The 18271-nt window shown below is 39.9% G+C and overlaps 1 protein-coding gene across 3 annotated transcripts in view; it reads left to right on the plus strand.

Annotated features, from left to right (window-relative positions):
• Positions 1–18271, plus strand: part of arhgef37 (Rho guanine nucleotide exchange factor (GEF) 37) — a 31896-nt gene that overhangs the window by 2814 nt on the left and 10811 nt on the right. The window contains exons 3-14 of one of the 3 annotated variants that reach the window (XM_042419170.1): positions 5035–5239; positions 5579–5675; positions 8897–9408; positions 12000–12129; positions 12699–12846; positions 12941–13140; positions 13284–13414; positions 14613–14717; positions 15785–15898; positions 15990–16159; positions 16867–17014; positions 17161–17289. In XM_042419170.1, coding sequence (XP_042275104.1) covers positions 8908–9408; positions 12000–12129; positions 12699–12846; positions 12941–13140; positions 13284–13414; positions 14613–14717; positions 15785–15898; positions 15990–16159; positions 16867–17014; positions 17161–17289 — 1776 coding nt within the window. In that variant the 5' untranslated portion in view covers positions 5035–5239; positions 5579–5675; positions 8897–8907. The remainder of the gene's footprint in view (positions 1–5034; positions 5240–5578; positions 5676–8896; positions 9409–11999; positions 12130–12698; positions 12847–12940; positions 13141–13283; positions 13415–14612; positions 14718–15784; positions 15899–15989; positions 16160–16866; positions 17015–17160; positions 17290–18271) is intronic. The other 2 variants (XM_042419172.1, XM_042419171.1) reach the window with 2 other exon arrangements.

Consider the following 18271-nt stretch of genomic DNA (forward strand, 5'->3'; position numbering starts at 1 on the left):
CCAGTGTTTCTGGTGCTGTTTGTCCGTCTGTAGTGAGCAGGATATTTCAGAAACATGTTGACAGATTCAATGATTATTTCTTGACCTACAATGATAGGGCATTCTTAAAGGACAGGTTCACAGTTTTTCCAAGTCTGTCTTAAAACAGTAGTTGAAATAGTTTTTTCCTGTTATAATCATTCCTCCTGTTCATACTGGCTATTAGAAGAACCCTCCATAATGCATAAAGTGGTGGGGGCAAAAAATCCACAAGCTTCCTTCCTTGCATAAATGTATTTAAAAGATTATCTGAAGCTAATATGAAGCTTCATGTTACATGGGGGGCGGTGCAGGAGAACCCGAATGCAGGCACACAGAGGTGAGGAGACACGGTAGGACAAAGTATTTATTACAAGGAGGGGGGAGGATGGGATGCAGGCCAGGGGAAGCTCAGGTTGGTAGCTTGGAACTAGGCTGCGGCAAAAGGAGGTTGGGACAGAGGTAAGCAGGTCGGGAGCAGGATCTGTGGAATGGGGATCCAGGGCAGGGAAGGAGGGCTGACGAGACGAGACAGGGACTGGAGCCAGAGCAGACGGGATGGTGCAGAGGCTACGATCTGGCAAGGCTGAGTATAAGTAGAGGTCTTGATTATGGGACGGGTTGTAGCTGGTGATGCTCTGCTCTGACTTCAGCAGACCTGGAGTATATCCCAGTAATCAGGTTTAGTGAAAACTCTGAGTTAGTTAACCCTGAGATGAGGGAAACTCTGTGTTTTCACTTCCAGAAAAAGAGGTAAAACTCAGGGTCGGTTACCATGGTAACTGACTCTGTGAAGCAAACCTGCTGGCAGGTTTTCTCCAACAAACCCTGAGTTTCTCTCTGTCTCCTCCCTTGTACAGAACCAGATATGCTGTTTCATTTCCTCATTCATTCAGTCTGTATCAAAGCGCTTATTGAAGTGCATTCATTTGCAAAGGTTTACTGTATGTCAGAATCAACATCCTGGTTATTAGTTTGTTACTCAAGGACTATATTTGACTATATGTGGTAGTCAGTCAGTTCTGCCCTCACATCCAAATATTATACAGCGTGAATTCATCCTCAGCTCAGAGTAAAATCTGTGCATGCCCTCCTTTTTGCGAGCGGATGTTTTTTATAACACTGACGTCTGTGGACATTGACCAGAGATTGTTAAAACAGTTCCTGCACTGAAATGTTTATTGCACATAATGTGTAATGTTTAGACAGATAAGATCAATGAATAATGATCTTTATCACTCATGATCTGATTGGTTGCATTTATGCAACATTCCTAGCATAGTTTTCATTGCATTGTTGAAATAGTTCAAATAAAGTCACTGAAAAACCGTCAAAAATCCAAGTAGACGTCTAAACATTAAAGCATTAATATCTTTACCTCCATCGGATTAAAACGGAGGCTCTGTCTTTCATTTACTTGTTGCCATGGTGAATTGTAATATCAGAGCTCCGTTAATGATTTGACTTTTTTCATTCATCACACACACGCTTAACTCAGAGTGAACATAACTCAGAGCTGATTGAACCGACTCTGATCAGCTGCTCTGGAACTAAAAACTCAAGAGTTTTTCATGTCACGGTTCATCAACTCAGAGTTCAGGGTTAAGCTCAGAGCTTGTTAAACCTGCTTTCTGGAATAAACCTTCACTCACACACACACAGGGAGAGAGAGAGCGACTGGGGAATCGTAACAGGTAGGGAGACACAGGAATCGTGGCAATTCAGCCGTCCAAATTAGTCAATCAAGTAGGTATCTTTCAACGTTACAATCGGTTTTTGTTACTATAGTTCCACCGCAGCTCGACAGGGAAACACAAAGAGGGAATTTGATGCTAAAAAGACTGTAAATGTGGCAGATATCCACTCGCTGAAGCCTCATATAAGCTTCAGACAAACCTTTAAATGTATTTTTTGCTCAAAATAACTATATGGACTTCAATACTTACATTGAAAGCACATTTAAATGGGGTCTTTTAACAGCCAGGATGAACAGGAGGAATGATTACAGTGAGGAAAACCTCTTTCACTGTTCACATGGACACCTGATTGTTGTTTTAAAACACACCTGAAAAATTGTGAACCTATCCTTTAATTTATATCCGCATACAGATAGAAATTAAACTTTGTCCTCCATTGTCAATCACAAAAAGCATAAAGCATTCAGAGGTTTCTTGCTGTCTGGACAGTGGTTTGCCTCTCTGACTGCTTTCTAGGAATGTTTTTCTTCTTGGAAATAAAGGTTTTGGTTCTCCAGAAGATGTTTTGATCTTTGCTGTCCCATATGTTTCCCATGTGAGTGTTGGATAAATGCCTGAAGTTTAATGCCACGTTGCAGAAACCTTACTTTCGTGCAACAACACACCCTAAGCTGTCATCATGATCAACACAAGTCAGCTGGTAAAAGAATCCCGTCCTGCAGCATTCCTCACTGTCATACCAATCTGATGAACCCAGATTAGCCGCTACCTTCCTGCCTCCCTCATTCCACACTCACCATGTCTGACTGCAATGAAGTACTTCATTGTCTCGGGTCGGGTTTGTGCTCACGTCATGTTCTCAGGGTTTATAGGCACATGCTGAGATGGCCATTTGAGTCTGTGTTTTTTTTTTCTGTTTTATTACCATTTACCATTATTTTAAAGACAGAAATGGTGAACAAATGTTCTGTTGAATCGTCTGAAGCAAGCGGCAACCTATGGGACTGAAAAATTAAGCCAATGCGGAAGTGCCAAAAACTGCAGTTCATCGAATGGCCACTTGAGGTTCCAAAAGTGAGTCAATCCCCATAGACCCCCATGTTAAAATACCCAACTTAACAGTAGAAATAAACATGTTTACAGCCTGGTACAAAAAATGGTTTTGGTCTCTATAACTAATTTTCCCTTTCATGACAACTGTACGGAAGGTGAATGCGTTTCATTTTTATTAAGCCGTGAAGTTGTGCATAATTATGTGCATAAAACATTGCCGCTTTGAGTGACAGGGTGCTAGCTGCTAGTTGGCGTGTTTCAGCAACCAGGCTTCATTCGGCCCGCCTCAGCTCCACCTCTTTGCCCGTTTTGGATTAGCCGGGAGTTAGGTGCAGTCTAACCAAGATGCCAAGATGGCGATGGTGACCTTTAGCTTCAAAACCACTCTTCAGAAACCAGTAGGTGACGTCACGGTGGTTACATCCATATTTATCCATATTCAGTCTATGGTCTGACGGTAAAGAAAACTGTATAGGAAAATCGATTCATTGAGAAGATCGACAGATGAATCAATAGTGAAAATACTCTGAATTATATCTGTCAGAATCGTGCAGGTCCTCAGTGACATCCAGACCCTGGATTAGAGATGTTGTGGTTTGAATCAACATTGTTTTGTCAGTTGTTATCCTGGATTGATGGAGAGTTTGCTCGTCCAGTTTTGACACTAACCAGCTCTTCTAGTAATAAAACATCTAAAGCCTAAAGGAAGATGACAACGGTAAAACTGAAAGACATGACGACGATGATGATGATGATGATGGCATCCTGTCTGTTCTGTCAACATTAAAACCTCAAACCTGTTCTTGGATTTGCAGCAGCATTTCCTGTCTGAACGATATCAAACAACAGATTTCCTGCTTTGAGGGAAGGTTTATTGTGAGAGATGACAGGTTGATCTTGTGATGGTATGATGGGGCCATACCAGAGGAAACCACCGAAGCTGAATGAAACAATAAGATCCTTTTACTGTCTCTTGAAGATTAAACTTTCTATGGACCTGCTTTCCAACTTGTCAGTGGATATTCTGTAGTGCTACCATGATGATATTCAACAATCAAATAGGAGCAAGCCAGAAATATCAGCCTTACACCTTTTAAACCAATAAGTCTCTCTGCTTTTTGTATGTGATAATATCAAATTATTAAAGTAAATTATTAAAGTAATCTTTGTTTATATAGTATCTTACAAAAGAGAAGCTGTGTTTGATAAGTGTACACAGAAAGGAGATACTCAGAAAAAATGATGAACCCTCGGTGGCATCAAGCCATCGTTTAGTTTTTTGATATCCACTAGTGTGTTTATAGTCACGCTAGCAGCTGGTTGGAGATGTCGGCCTGCTGTCGTGAAATTCTCATGGTAATATTCACGGTGCCCAGAGGAAAGAAATATCTCAACATCTAACAGATGGGTTGGCATTAAATTATGTGCAGATGTCCATGGTTCATAGAGCATGAATCCTGATGACTTCTGTGATTATGTGACTTTTCCTCTAGCATCACCCTGAGGTTGACATTTTGGTTTTTAAGTGTAATATTTCAATAAATATTGGACAGACTGACATGGCATTGCATACAGACATCCATGATCCCCTCTCAGGATGAAATAGTATAACTTTGGTGATCCCTTAGCTTTCCATGTAGCGCCATCATCAGGTCAAAATTTAAAAAAAAAAAACCTAATTTGTCCAATATTTTGCTTTTTGACCAAATATCTGCAAAATTAATAACATTCCCATCAGCCTCACCTGCACTTTGCTGAATAGCAAAACTAAGATTCTTAACATGATAAAAATGAACATGTTTGCATTCATTGCAGTCATTGGAGGCATGTTAGCATGCTGATGTTAGCATTTAGCTTAAAACACTGCTGTGCTTTAGTACAGCTGTAGTTAGGGTTAGGGTTAGTCTAGTGATGTTTTTAATGCTTTTAGCACCACAAAGGAAATGTCTCTTTTGTTGTTTTTGGACACATGTCTCAAAATAACACCATAAAAATCAGATCTATTTGCATGGTCGGATACTTTTAGGAGATATTTGAGTGAACTCACCCTTTAATATTGAATGAAAGTAAATGCATTCACTTTATGTTGTTATCTATGCTGTGGACAGTCCTCTTTAACTTTCATTTGAATACCTTTGCACTAACTTGTTGGTGCTCAGTGTGTACACACTTCCTTTAACAGTTTGAAATAAACTTTACACACAACTGGCATAAATCTTTTATTTCCGGTTGAAATGAGCTTTAAGTCTTTGTTGTTACCTTCCAGCAGAAAATCCAGACAATCCCTTTGGCAATTGGAAGAGGATGGGACGTCCCGCAGTGCTTTTGTTTCCTGTGAGAGGAAAACTTCAATCACTTCAATGTCGTGTCTTCATTGGTCCGTTAAGTGTTCCATGAAGCCTCCCAAGGTGTCGTCCGATTGGTCCTTCATCCCACTGTGAAGACTTTTCAGCCAATCGGCTCCTGCCTGGGTGAGTGCCACTTCCTCTTCCCACCAGCTGCTGCAGTCAATCAGCTTATTCAGCAGCATGAGTGTGTGTGTGTGTGTGTGTGTGTGGGGCCGGCCTCTCTTCCCCCCCCCCCCCCCCCCCCCCTTTTTCCTCTACAAACCGCCGGCCCACCCTCCTTTCCACTCCCATCCCCCCTTCTTCCCTCACACACTCATACACACACTCGTGAATATATACACTCACACACTCCTGCCACATGAGGCCCAGCAGCAGCCTGCTGTGTGTGAGTCACTGGAGAAAGTTACACCGGAGTGTGTGTGTGTGTGTGTGTGTGTGTGTGTGTGTGTGTTTTCCATGCAGCAGCGTCTCCTCTGCAGCAGATTTCTGCTTCAGTTGGGACAGAGCACAACAAGGCAGATCGAGGTGCACCGCAGCTGAATCAGGGATTCTGCACAAGGTAATGATAGCAGCTTGATCTCATGTAAATGTTTTTTTTTTAATGATACTCTGTCAGTCTCACACTCACATGTTGTTATTGTCAGGTTCGTGGAGAGTTTGCTTTAGTTTTGGTGTTGGTTTGTGGGCAGCAGATGTCTCACCCTGAAGCTCTTGACACATTTGTTTTGGGATGTAAAAAAAGCTTACGTGTCTTTAGATTAATCCGTCTAGGTGTGTGTTTGTTTGATTTAACTTTTAGAATACAATTATGTGGTTTATAAAGAGCTAAAACCTCAGTTTACTCCCTTTTTTTCGGTGTCGTAAATCTCAGTTATCCCAAACTCTGGGTCACCATATGTTGCTAAACCTCTGAACCTTTCGGAGGAGGGAAAAGATAAATCTGTGAGAGGAGGATTAAGAAAGGATGAAAATGACAAAAATCACAATAAAACCTCTTTAACACGGAAGCGGTTGAATGCAAGTAATAAAAATAAAGAAGAAAAAATCTAAAAATAGTTTAAGTTGCAAACACAATTTAAAATGTTTAAAATAAAACTAAAAGTACGAGTAAAACAAATTGTAATGTATCAATATAAAGTTAATACAAGGATACAAACATTTTAAATACATCTTGACACATTCGTCTTCAAGATGTTCAAAAATGTATCTTTATTTATATTCATCTCATATAAAGTTGCAACAGTTATTTTAAGTCTTGTTCTTATTAGCTTTTATTCAATAGTCAAAGTTTAATCAGTGTTTATTCTTTATCGATATAGGGCTGCAGCCAATGATTATCTTCATCATCCATTAATCTGTAATTAATGTGTAATAAGTCCTTCACCGTTTCCCAGAACTCAGGATGACGTCTTCACATGACTTGTTTTCATCGACCGAAAGATATTTAATTTATATTTATCTTCAAACGGAAGCAGCAGATCTTTACATTTGAGAAGAACAGGAAATATCTCCTGCCTGATAAATCACAAACAATTAATTGATTTTCTGATTTATTGTTGATAAATTTCATGAAATTACTTATCTATTAATTGACTCATTATTTCAGCTCTAGTTACATAACTAGAGCCTCTAGAGACAACCATTACATAATCACAAACAGGCAGAGAAACAATAACACTTAACAACTGCACAGCTGTGTACGAGAACTTATATTGAATCATTTAATCATCTGCCTTGAAGTAAAATCACATTTACTTCACAACTACAGTAAATGCACAAGTATTTGTTCTTGTGACATTGATGCAAGATCACTTCATCTGTAGTGACATAAGTCTGACTTTCACAAGTGTTAAGTGAGCGCAAACAGTGAAAGAAAAGTAAACATCGCACTACTATCACAAAGTAAACCTTTTTTATGTGCAGTCGTGTGTCAGGATGCAGATAATAGTGAGATTTCAGTAGTGTAACGGGGCAAAAAGCGTGCTAGTTGTACTTTCTAGGACTATGACGTGTAGAAGCTGCTGATCCTTTAAGTGTTGTCATGAGTCATTTCTTACGGAGAGGTTATAATTTAATCACTGACTCAAAAATAAAACTGTCATTAGAGTCTTCTCTTTAAAGCCACAGAAGGGCTGTTCAGCCCAACCATGTAATGGCTAATTGTCACAGCGGTAGCGGCGTTAGTCGCTCTGTAAGCAGCTTGCCAGCCTCCTGGTGAGTTTCACACGTGGTGTTCCAGCTCAGAGGATCCATGACAATACGTCTCCTCTCACCTCCTGCATGTAACTATACACAAAAGCCCTGTCATCACACAGCTCGGGCCATATTAACACAGGTAACAAAAGGTGGTTTCTCTTGTTTTTCTGCCTCTTTTTAGAATAAGCGGTCATTTCCGTCATGTTTTTGAACTTTACTTCCAAGTAATAAACCTGAAATCAAATGCAGGACTGTTTTCTGCCGTGCAATTCCAGGAATTTTTCATGCGGAAGACTTATCAGAAACCAGATGTTTAGAAAAACTTTTCTTTCCTCACTTTTGTGTTCTGTATATAGAAGGTAGAACATGTAATTTCTCTTCATACTACAGACATGTTAGTTTTTCACTTGTAAACAGTTACTTACAGACTGAAACAGTTACTGAATTTCTCCAACAGCTTGTCCTCAACTCATTTAACATGTTTCAAACCGCTCCTACAAACTGTAATTTTCCCAAGGACACACAGAACAGAGAGACAGATGCAGCCTAGTCAGTGATAAATGTGTTGATCTGTCTCTTCCTCTGTTTTGAATAACACAGCAGTGAGTAACTCAGGAGAGATAGAGACGGGGGGGCGCACACTCACGCAACGGCTACATCTGAATTCATCCAGGTCTAGACCATCTGCAGGTCTAAACCTGCTCTATGTTAGAAGCATCCTGAGATAACTTCAGTCATGATTTAGCGCTATATAAATAAAACTTGACTCGTGTATTATCAGTACATAAAATTCCATAGCACAGTTTTAGGTTTTGCATGTGAAAGATTTCTGTATTTGTGGTTTTTTTAACTTGTATTTCAATAAAATAACGGAAAGTAACATTAATATAGACTGTATGTAACTGTGAAAATAACTATAAAACTGTAATTGTGGTTCACATTGTGCAAATTAATTGTCATGACAGTGAACACACATGCAGAGTAACAAGTCAACTATGTTTTCTAATTATAGTTTTGTCTGAACTAATGTACCGCTCCAAATGTCTTCAGATATTTCACCCTGCTGTGCTTCATGTCAGTGCTGCTCATTACAGCCGATACGTCATCACAATTAAGTGATTTAATTACACTCTAAAAAAGGAAGAACAGTAAAAGGAAATCAACTATTTCCTGCCTTTAGTCTTACAGAATAAGTTGTTTTGTTGATCATATTTCAGCTTCTGAAAAATAAGAATCAGCTTATTGAAGTTTGTGGCTTAGCAACTATCTTGTTGGCATAGGAACAGTAACACCGTGATAACATCAAGAAGAGGTCTGCGGTGTCATTTTAAAGGCTGAAAACGATAGGAAAATTGAGATAGCTACATGGGCTGTTGGAAATGTCAGTAAATGTAGGTTTGATTGATAGTTTAAGTAAATGTTTCTTGTTCTCCAGTCTTTCTAAACTTAAATCATGCAGGAGAGATACTTCATTATGATTAGAAATAAAGCCTAGAACCTGTTTATCATGATGAAATATTATCTTTAAGTGCAAACATGTAAAATTTGATGTATTCACACACTAACAGTGTTGCTCTTTGACAGTGGTCTCCATCATGGAGGTGCCCAGGAGGCCTCAGCCTTCCTCCTTCACGCTGGCTCTTCATAAACCAGCATCCTCTGCTGCTCTGTCTCCCATCGGAGCTGTAGAGAAGGTCACCAAGAAAGATCAGATGAAAGAAAAGCTCCAGGAGAAGAAGGATGGATCCGCAGAGGAAGATCAGTCTGGAGAAGAGACGTTCAACCCGGACGAGGATGCGGGAGTTTCTGTGATTGTGGACGCACCGGCCGAAGACTCAGAACTTGTAGATGAAAACACTTCCACTGTGGACTCAAACGAGAGACTTTCCTCAGAGGACGGTTCTTCAGAGGAGAGGTCGGCGGAGGAGTTAAAAGAGGCTAAAAAGAAGACCGAGGAGGAGGAAGCGGCGGCTAAAGAGAGGGCAGCCCAGAGACAGCTGATGGCCATCGAGGAGCTGGTGCAGTCTGAGAGGAATTACCTTCGACTGCTGCAAGTCAGCACAGTGACCATCAGGAGCAACCTGCAGAAACTACAGGTATGAATGGATACATGGATAAAATACAGCACTAATGCTGGCAAAGTTATTCATATCATTGATTTGACTCTAAAACAGTACTCTTTTTTTTTTCTCTAGTAGTAGCAGGTTGAAAGCCTTTTTCCTTTCTTACAACAATTAGATGAACAATTATTTGAAGTTGTTGCATTGGAGCACAACTATAAAACTGTTTGTTTTTTTTCAGTTTAAACTCACTAAACTGCTAACTGATAATGCTAATTTGATATTAAATTAGCTCTGACCATGATTCATACATAAATAAGTAAATATTCTGTATTTTTTGCCTTTTTATCAAATTCAAACTCACTTAACAAACGATGCTTTAATTTGGTTTTAAAGCTTTTTGAATCCAGTCTTTAGCTGCTCTGTTCATGTTCAGCTCAATGCACCCACTGAAGCATTTTATTTACAGATTTTGTGTGTTGCAGAACTGATGTCATGAAAAAAAACAACCTCCAACAGCCTCAAGAAACACAAATACCTTGAGAACCCAAATATACCTGCTATTCACATGTGAATATAATTAAAAATGTTTGTTAATGTAAAGTGTCAGTGCATGCAGAAACAACTGTCAGGATGGCGTTGGATCAGCTGGACCAGTAATAGGATTTCAGCCAGGTGTAAATTCGATCTGCACAGTTTGTCCCAGTTGAAAGTTCACGTAACTCTTCTACTATCTCAAACAAGTCTGGCAGAAACCTACAAACAACTTCCATACAGTTGCATCGCTTCCCTTGACCGGGCACGCAGCATGTTTGTTGACATGTCTGGCACATCCACCTCCCCAGTTTAATTGTCGTCTAGCGTTTATCCCTCTATTAATAGATCTGTCTGGAGTGATATCAGGTACAGCCCTGTGTTGTGATTTGTTTCATAATGGAGAAACCTTTTTGATTGCGCCTTTTAGATAAAAAGTAATCACTAGCTGATTGGCGCAGCAGCATCCAGAGGGACTCTATCGCAGAGGCTGCTCCGCGCTTTATTGACGTTAGCTTTTCATTACGTCTGAGGTATTGCTTATTACTTCTAAATAATCATTTATTATCGCGGCGGTAATGAAATGAGGTCTCGTAAAAACATAATGGAATCAGGCTTTATGGGGCAGAAGGACTTGAGTGGTGGACGAGCATGAAAACGATATCACAGCGAGGGTAACGGCACATGAGGGACAAGAAAATAAAATGAAAATAAAGAGGAGGAGAGGCAGGGCTAAATTACGGGCTGCTCATCTGTTAAGAGACGGAGAGAAAGTGGCGAATAGAGGACGGGATGATGAAACAGGCATTAAGAGAGATTTGTCAATGTTGTAACAGGTTTGTCTGTCGTAATATCGAGAGACAAAATGAAATGCGTGGAAATAAAATGATGATGATGGAGGTGAAAAAAGCTTTAAAGGATATGATGGATGGAGGAAGGACACACGGAGAAAGAACAGAGAGAGGACAGCAGCAGAGTGGAGGAGGGCCCCGGACGGAGAAACAGAATAAATATGTGAATGAATGGTGCCATTGTGAGAAAGAAAAGTTGCTGGTTTGTTTTCAGTGGCAATGTGCAGATTGTTCAGAGTGAGCCCACTATTCTCTCATTAGAATAGAATGGAGCAGAACAACATGCATCTTTATCAGCTGTGCGTTCACATTTGTCTTGTATGTAAAGGAAGCAAACACACACACACACATATAGAGGCATGTCTCGTTATACTGTACATGTTCGTTAGATATTTTATTAAAATATGTGAGTAGATCTTATTTTTGAAAGATATTTTTTTAAAATAATAACACAGCAGTTGAGCCAGAAACCTGAAATTTGAAAGAACATGATGCTTATTCTAATATTGTATATTTATTTAGTTGCTATTGTGTGTTTTATGATTTATGTTGCATTTTACATATATTATTTGTGTGTTTCAGAGTTTGTAGCTAAGTATCCTATCACAACCAAAACATCGCCACTTAGCTCAACTAGTTAAATAGTTTTATGTGATTTGTTATATTGTTTGGTTATATTTAGGTGCATTCATGCAGGGCTGCAACTAACGATTATTCTCATTATTGATCAATCTGTAGATCATTCTCTCGATTAATTGTTCTGTCTATAAAATGTCAGAAAATAGAGAAAAAAAATTTTTTAATGTGTACTTATTTAATTTTATGTTACATTTTGTCCTTTAACGTCCTCACTTAAACATATTATCTCTTGATTGTGGTGCGTGTTGTAGATCCATAAATAAATCTCATCAAATGAAATATGTTTATTATAATTAAATGAAATCATAAAACATTCACTCTGATGCTCTGGTATTGAAATGAGGTCTCATAAAACATAATGGAATCAGGTTTTATATAGCGGAAGGACATTGATGTGGAAGAGCACAAAGATCATGTTATATGGGAATAAAAGAAAATCATTAAAAATATATATATATATATGTTTCCAATCCCAAAACACCGACTGAAACACCCACAAGTTTAATGATTGATTCAGGTCTGCACAATGATTGGACAGTGCATTTCTATACACACAGAAAATTAATTTGTATGTGTTTGTTTCTGTCTGTTTGTCCATCACAGCCTCCTCTAGCCAACCTGGACAGCATGTTTCTCTACATAGAAGAAGTGATCGACGTGTCGGGTCGACTCCTCAGCCTGCTGGACCAGAAGCAGGTTCAGACTGGAGACCCTCTCTTCCTGGAGACGCTCTGTAAGTGAAACAACTTCACTTTTTTAAATTTTTTCTAGCAGTATCGGCCTCAAAACTCCCACCTCGTTGACTGGAGTTGTCTTCGTTACCTGGTAACATGACCGCATTCAGCATACCACCAGGAAGTGATGAGGGCGCAGCTGCTTTCGGTGAGGCCTTTTATATGTAGGTCAAGTGCTCTGATCACACTTGTTGACAGGAAATAAACAAAGTCTTCACACATCTGTGGGTCAGATGTGGGTTTTCACATTCATGTGAGAGTCTCAGAAAGGCGACTAGAGGAGATGCTAAGGGGTGCATCTCTAAATAAATAAACACACGCATCATCCTGAAGATTTAATACATGAAAATGTCTGCTGTACTGTTCTCTCTCTGGACCACAATGTTAAAACATGTCTAAACGTGTCTCTTACCATGATAACATTTCATATCTTCTCACCATGAAGACTATTTGGCTGTTTGGATGATGGCCATGATAACAGTTAAATACACAGTGAAGCTAATTCGATTGCTAATTTTGATAGCTCATCCATAAATAATTGTTGTTTTTTTTTTTACCGTCCTGACAGGTGATTCATTCCTCAGCCTGTCTTCAGACATTGAGGCAGCCTATAAGGAATACTTGGCCAACTACAACCATGTTACGGTGGTGGAGAACAGCTACAAACAGAAGGAAGTGCTCTGGAACGAGATCGTCAAGGTCATCAAGACCTCAGCGTAGGTTTATATAATTTTCGACTTAAACAGAAACCGGATAAATGGTAGAACTAACACGTAACAGACTGTTCACTGTCGCCGTTTGTCTCTCCAGGCCCGAAGTAAACGCCACCTCTCTGAGTTTCTTCCTGGTGATGCCGGTGCAGCGAATAGCCCGCTACCCCCTCCTCCTGCAGACCATCCAGAAACACACCGACAGAACTCACCCAGCGTACGCGCTCCTGGAGCAGACCGCTCACACCTCCATCGCCTTGAACTGTCGCATCAACGAGTACAAACGCTTCAGAGAAGTCGGTGAGACGGGTTACCATCCACACTGTCCGCTACTGTCATTTAAGCCGGCATCTGTGCTTAAGCTAAACCCAGAGTTTGTCCGATAATGTTACTATTTATATTACTAGCTTAACTCTAAATTAAGCGTCCCTCATGTTTTGTAGCTGACAAATACAAGAAGACAGAAACCCTGACCATCAAGGACAAGATCAACCGCCTCAACAGCCACAGCATCGCCAAGAAGACGGCGAGGCTCAGCCAGCACTTCAAACACGAGACTGGAATGGCTACTAAGGTAACACAGACGTTTAATGGCCCTAGTTAAACTATCACCCACTCCTCTTAAGTATTATTGAGCAACTCACAGACTCCCTTCCACCTCCAGAATGATGTTCTGTAACCGACCCTGACCAATCACCTCCTAATATATATATATATATATAGGCATTAGAGCCTTACCCATTAGAGTAAATGAAGCAACACATTTGGATGCTAATCCTCTAGGTAACACTTCCACGCCTTCGAGCCATATATAATCTCACAGTACACACACACACCCTTCAGTTGCACTTCAGCAGTTAATGATTAACCAGCAGAGTGATTAGCCTGCAGGAGAAATGTGTGATATGACTTGTTATTGAACCTGCTATAAGCTCCGACCTGCTACGCTGCGCTATGTGATGGTTACACTTGTCAGTCCGTTTAAGTTTTATCAGATCTGATCAAAGAGTCAGCATCTATTAGCATCCCCTCATGTCTCCTGTGGCTTTAGTTTAGTTGTTGCTGCCTGTTTGGATAAGTTTTTTATAACATTTCTCATATGTAGGTTGCAGTTGGATGACTTATATGTAGAATATAAAGAGAATGACTTTGAAGCGTTGCAAAAAAACAATTTTCTGTGCATTCACTTGTCATTTAAAGCATTGTGTTGTGATCAGGTGATTACAAAGCTGCATTTAAACAAGTGTAATCACTGCCTGAGAGGACAGAATGGACTGATTGCTCTGTGTTTATGATGAATGTTGTAAGACTTTGTAGAGAAGTAATAAAGCTCAGAAGGGAAAAGGGGAGTAGCTGTGTGTCTAGAATCCATGTTGACAAAATGCTCTGATGTGCCGACTGTATGTTACATCATGCACATGGAAACCAATGTTTACAGGGAAGATTTGGTCCAAGTGATTATAGTAATTACTTCAAATCATAGGCTCTTAAACTTTGTATGACATTATCCTACAGGGGCTAATCCAGTGGCTAAATAAAGAAAACTGACATCCTGCAACCAAAGCATATGAAAACTGTTTCCTGTTTGCATTATTTTAAGCATTTAGACAACACATTTTGAGACATGGGAGGAATTACCGAGTTCAGAAAAGAGTAGATGTGATCTTGTATTTGTGACCCACACATCAAAACATACAGGCTAATAAACCATCTTTTTTATCTCATTGTATTGGCAATAAACACGTCTCTCTCTCTGTGTGTTCTGTTGTAAGCTGGTGGATGAGGAGTTTGACGCCCTGGAAGGTTTCTTTTACGTTCTGGAGCACGGCATCCTGGAGCTTCTTGAGAACGTAGAGATGTATCTGCTTCACTTACGGGTAGGTCACAAATAATGTCTTTAACATTTTGCTGTTTGTGTGTTAAAAAACCCCGTCAAATGATGTTGAGAGGAAGTTAGGCATGTTACAGGTCGACAGAGAAGGTTATAATATACATTATGACATATAGGACGAAATAAACATGAGGTTTATTGCCTTGAGCAAGGCACTAAACCCCAGTAAATGTGTTTTTCGTAGTTCATATTCACACAACTATCATATTTACTGCAAAGTGCTCATATCTCACTCGAGCGTTAGTGTGTATTTAAATAGTTGTGACAGCAGTGTGATGCACAGAGGCGTTTTGAAAAGAGACAAAGTAACAACTGACGACACTTTCAGGTCCTGCTTCTCTTGTTTATTTCTCACGAAATACCAAAATATCACCCACTTCTCTCTTTCCTATTCTTTTTTTTTTTTTTTTTTTTTTTTGCTCAATGCAGATTTAACCAGTTTCTCTTCAGTCACTAGCGGCCTGTGGGGGAAGTCAAATATAAATGGAAATGTATTTTTGAAAATGTTGTCAAATGTTTATGAGTCACACTGTGTAAACTCAGACGCTCCATAAGTCCCTGAGGTCAAACACATGAGTTTCTGTTTACCTTTCTGCTCTAAAATGATCCTCTGTGGAAACTGCTTTTTTTTGTTTTTTTTTCTCCGTCTCTCCCGGAAAAAGCTGTCAGCTCTCAACAAGGATCAACACTGAATCCCCTTTATCCCCCCTTTTTTCACATTTTCCTGCTGATAAAAGACCAGTTATTTTTGTCTTTGTTTCTTTATTTCTTTGTTTCTTTCAGTTTGTTTTGTCTGACCAACAATAGCAGCAAAGTCTCATATTTGAGAAGCTGAAACCAGCAACTGTTTGGCATTTTTGGTTAAAAAAAAATGGCTGAAATGATTAAAATCATAATTTTTCTATTGATTGATTGACCAGTGGTTTCATCTCCAAATGTCTGCCCAGTTATCTTCTTCCTATTGAATTTGTTTGTTCCTTCCATCCTTGTTACGACGGTGTTGAGATGATCTGTAATCCCACAATCTGCACCTTCTTTTCTGTCGGTCTGCAGGCGTTCCTGACCTGCAAAACAGAGGAGTTTGACTTGGACATGGATGGAGAGAAGGCACCTATCTGCTACAAGGAGATCACTACGGCGCTCAGACAGTGGATCCTTCCTTCGTTTGTGAGTCAACTTGAAACTCTCATTTAGATACCGGATGTTTTAGGCATAGATACAAAGAGTTTTTCTAACCATCACTGCTGCTTCCATCCAGGAAAAGAGAATGAGGACGTTGATCCACAAGCCTTTGTGTGCGCTCCGTGACCTCCTTGTCGGCCCGAGGAACCTGATCAGGAAGAGGCTGGACAAGCTGCTGGACTATGAAGTGATAGAGGCCAAATCCAACCTGAGCTACGAGGAACAGGCTGTGGCCAACACTTACCGGTAGACAGAGAGATAGTTTTAAAAATTAACAAGACTGAAACTGGTCGGGTGAAAACACAGTTGCATTAACAGAAGGTCATAAGGTCAATCTACAGGACAAACTGCTTCACCGCTGGATAGGAGCTAAACTCATTAAAACTATAACTACTTTTATGATTTCTATAATAAGCTGCTCTGCTGGGAATTGGTGAGGCAACAGCCCACAACAGTTTCTAAAATTGTAGTATTTAGGAGTCATTTGGACTGCTTAAGTACAAGTATAATTCTCATAATACCAGGCTTTTGACTTTGAGCTTTGTAGCATCATTTTAAAGTTGGATTTTGATTTGTAAGCAAAAGTATTTTTTTCAATTTGGCTCTCGTAGCCAGTTTTATCAGCCAGCGTAAGTGGAATTGGATCCACTTCAAGATGTAATGAACTATTTAATGCTGTTGAATGTTTTCAGCTGTTTGACTTCCACTCCTTCACTGTGAGAGTAGAGAGTCAGTCAGAAGTATAGAAGCCCGACTGTGGTTCTGTTTTTACAACATCCTCTTTTGAATCATCAGAAAATTAAATTTAAGCTTGCGGAGCCCATCCAATGTCAAGATTGTACGTTAGTAAAACCCCAAATTAAATATTGTGTTTTGAATTGGCGTCAAAGTTACATAAAACTTTCAGTTATCATTAGCTTCAACTAACATTTAAACCTCTCTTCTCTTCTCAGGACGATGAACACGTTGCTCCTCAACGAGCTTCCTCGGTTTAACGGTTTGGCTCTGCAGATGATCTGGAGCATGTTGGGGACGTTCAGCTGTCTGCATAAAGACCTCGCTGCAGACATGGAGCAACTGTTCCAGAGCTTTGCACAACAGGTAACATCAACATCAAGTAATAGCTATGATGTTTTTATCCATTAGGAATTCAGCCCACGCATATATAAAAACTACAGCAAAAATTACAACAATTTGGCAGGTTGTTGGTATTTTCATACTCTTACTTTCTGTTTCTCTCCCTCCAGCTCCCTCACAGCTCTCTGGACTCCGGTGCATTCTGGGAGTGGGCGGAGTCCGCGGCGCTAGGGGGTGCGAGGAGGCTGGAGACCTTGTGTCGAAGTGTGGAGGACACGCTCAACGCACCCGTCGTTCAGGTTAGCGCAGATGGAGCTAAAACAGCGTCGTGTCAGATTGTGTTTTGTCAGGTTGTTGAATATGAACGCTGAGGGATAATTTGATTAATTTATTTCATTAACCCTCTGAAACCCAGGTTTTGTTGTATAAGCCAAAAATCCATGACACACATGGTGATCAACAGACTGCGAGGTAACAATACCATCAACACAACAGTCAACAAAACAAGCTGATGTCAAATACGTGACCTCAGTCACATTTGCTTTTTTCACTGACTACAACAGGTGCACAAGATATTTGAGCTGGTTAATTGGCATTGACACATTCAGGACAAAACATTTACACAACAACACGGAGGGTGAAGGACAAAATGTTACAGGAGACACTCGACCGTGACAGCAGACTAAACATAGACACTGCAGTCCAGCATACATTGTCTGTTGTCAAAACTGCTGTTCGTAATATCTGTAACTATAGCAAGGAAATGTTTAATGTGTTTGACCATAAAGTAGCTAAGCTGTCATTATGCCAGACACGCAAAATCACAGTTAAGGTGCCACATGATTCATTTTATGTACTATGACACAAAGGGTTTATATGATTTCAAAAACACCTCAACGTTGGACTTTCCACATGGGATGTTTTTAAGTAATTCAGCATACCAGATACAGTAGTGTTAGTCTGTAACCCTGTGCAGTTTAATATTTTTGGTGCTTGTAAACAGCTTAAATTAGTTAGTTATGCCACATTTCTCACTAGGGCTGTAGTCTCCCAGTCGACTGGTCAATTAGTTGGTCGATATGCTCTTATCTGACCAAATTGTCATTGGTCGAATAATCTCCGTGTTCCTTTCATAGGATTAAACCATTATTTCCAGGATTAATCCATTATTTCCTGCGGCGGGGGGGACAGACTCACAAATTACCTGTGAAAACAACGGGAGCGTATTTAAAACACCCCCGTTGTTTTCACAACTTTGAACTCGCCCAACCTGATGGAGTC

The sequence above is a fragment of the Thunnus maccoyii genome, chromosome 8 (assembly GCF_910596095.1).
Source record: "Thunnus maccoyii chromosome 8, fThuMac1.1, whole genome shotgun sequence".
Classification (NCBI taxonomy): Eukaryota; Metazoa; Chordata; class Actinopteri; order Scombriformes; family Scombridae; genus Thunnus; species Thunnus maccoyii.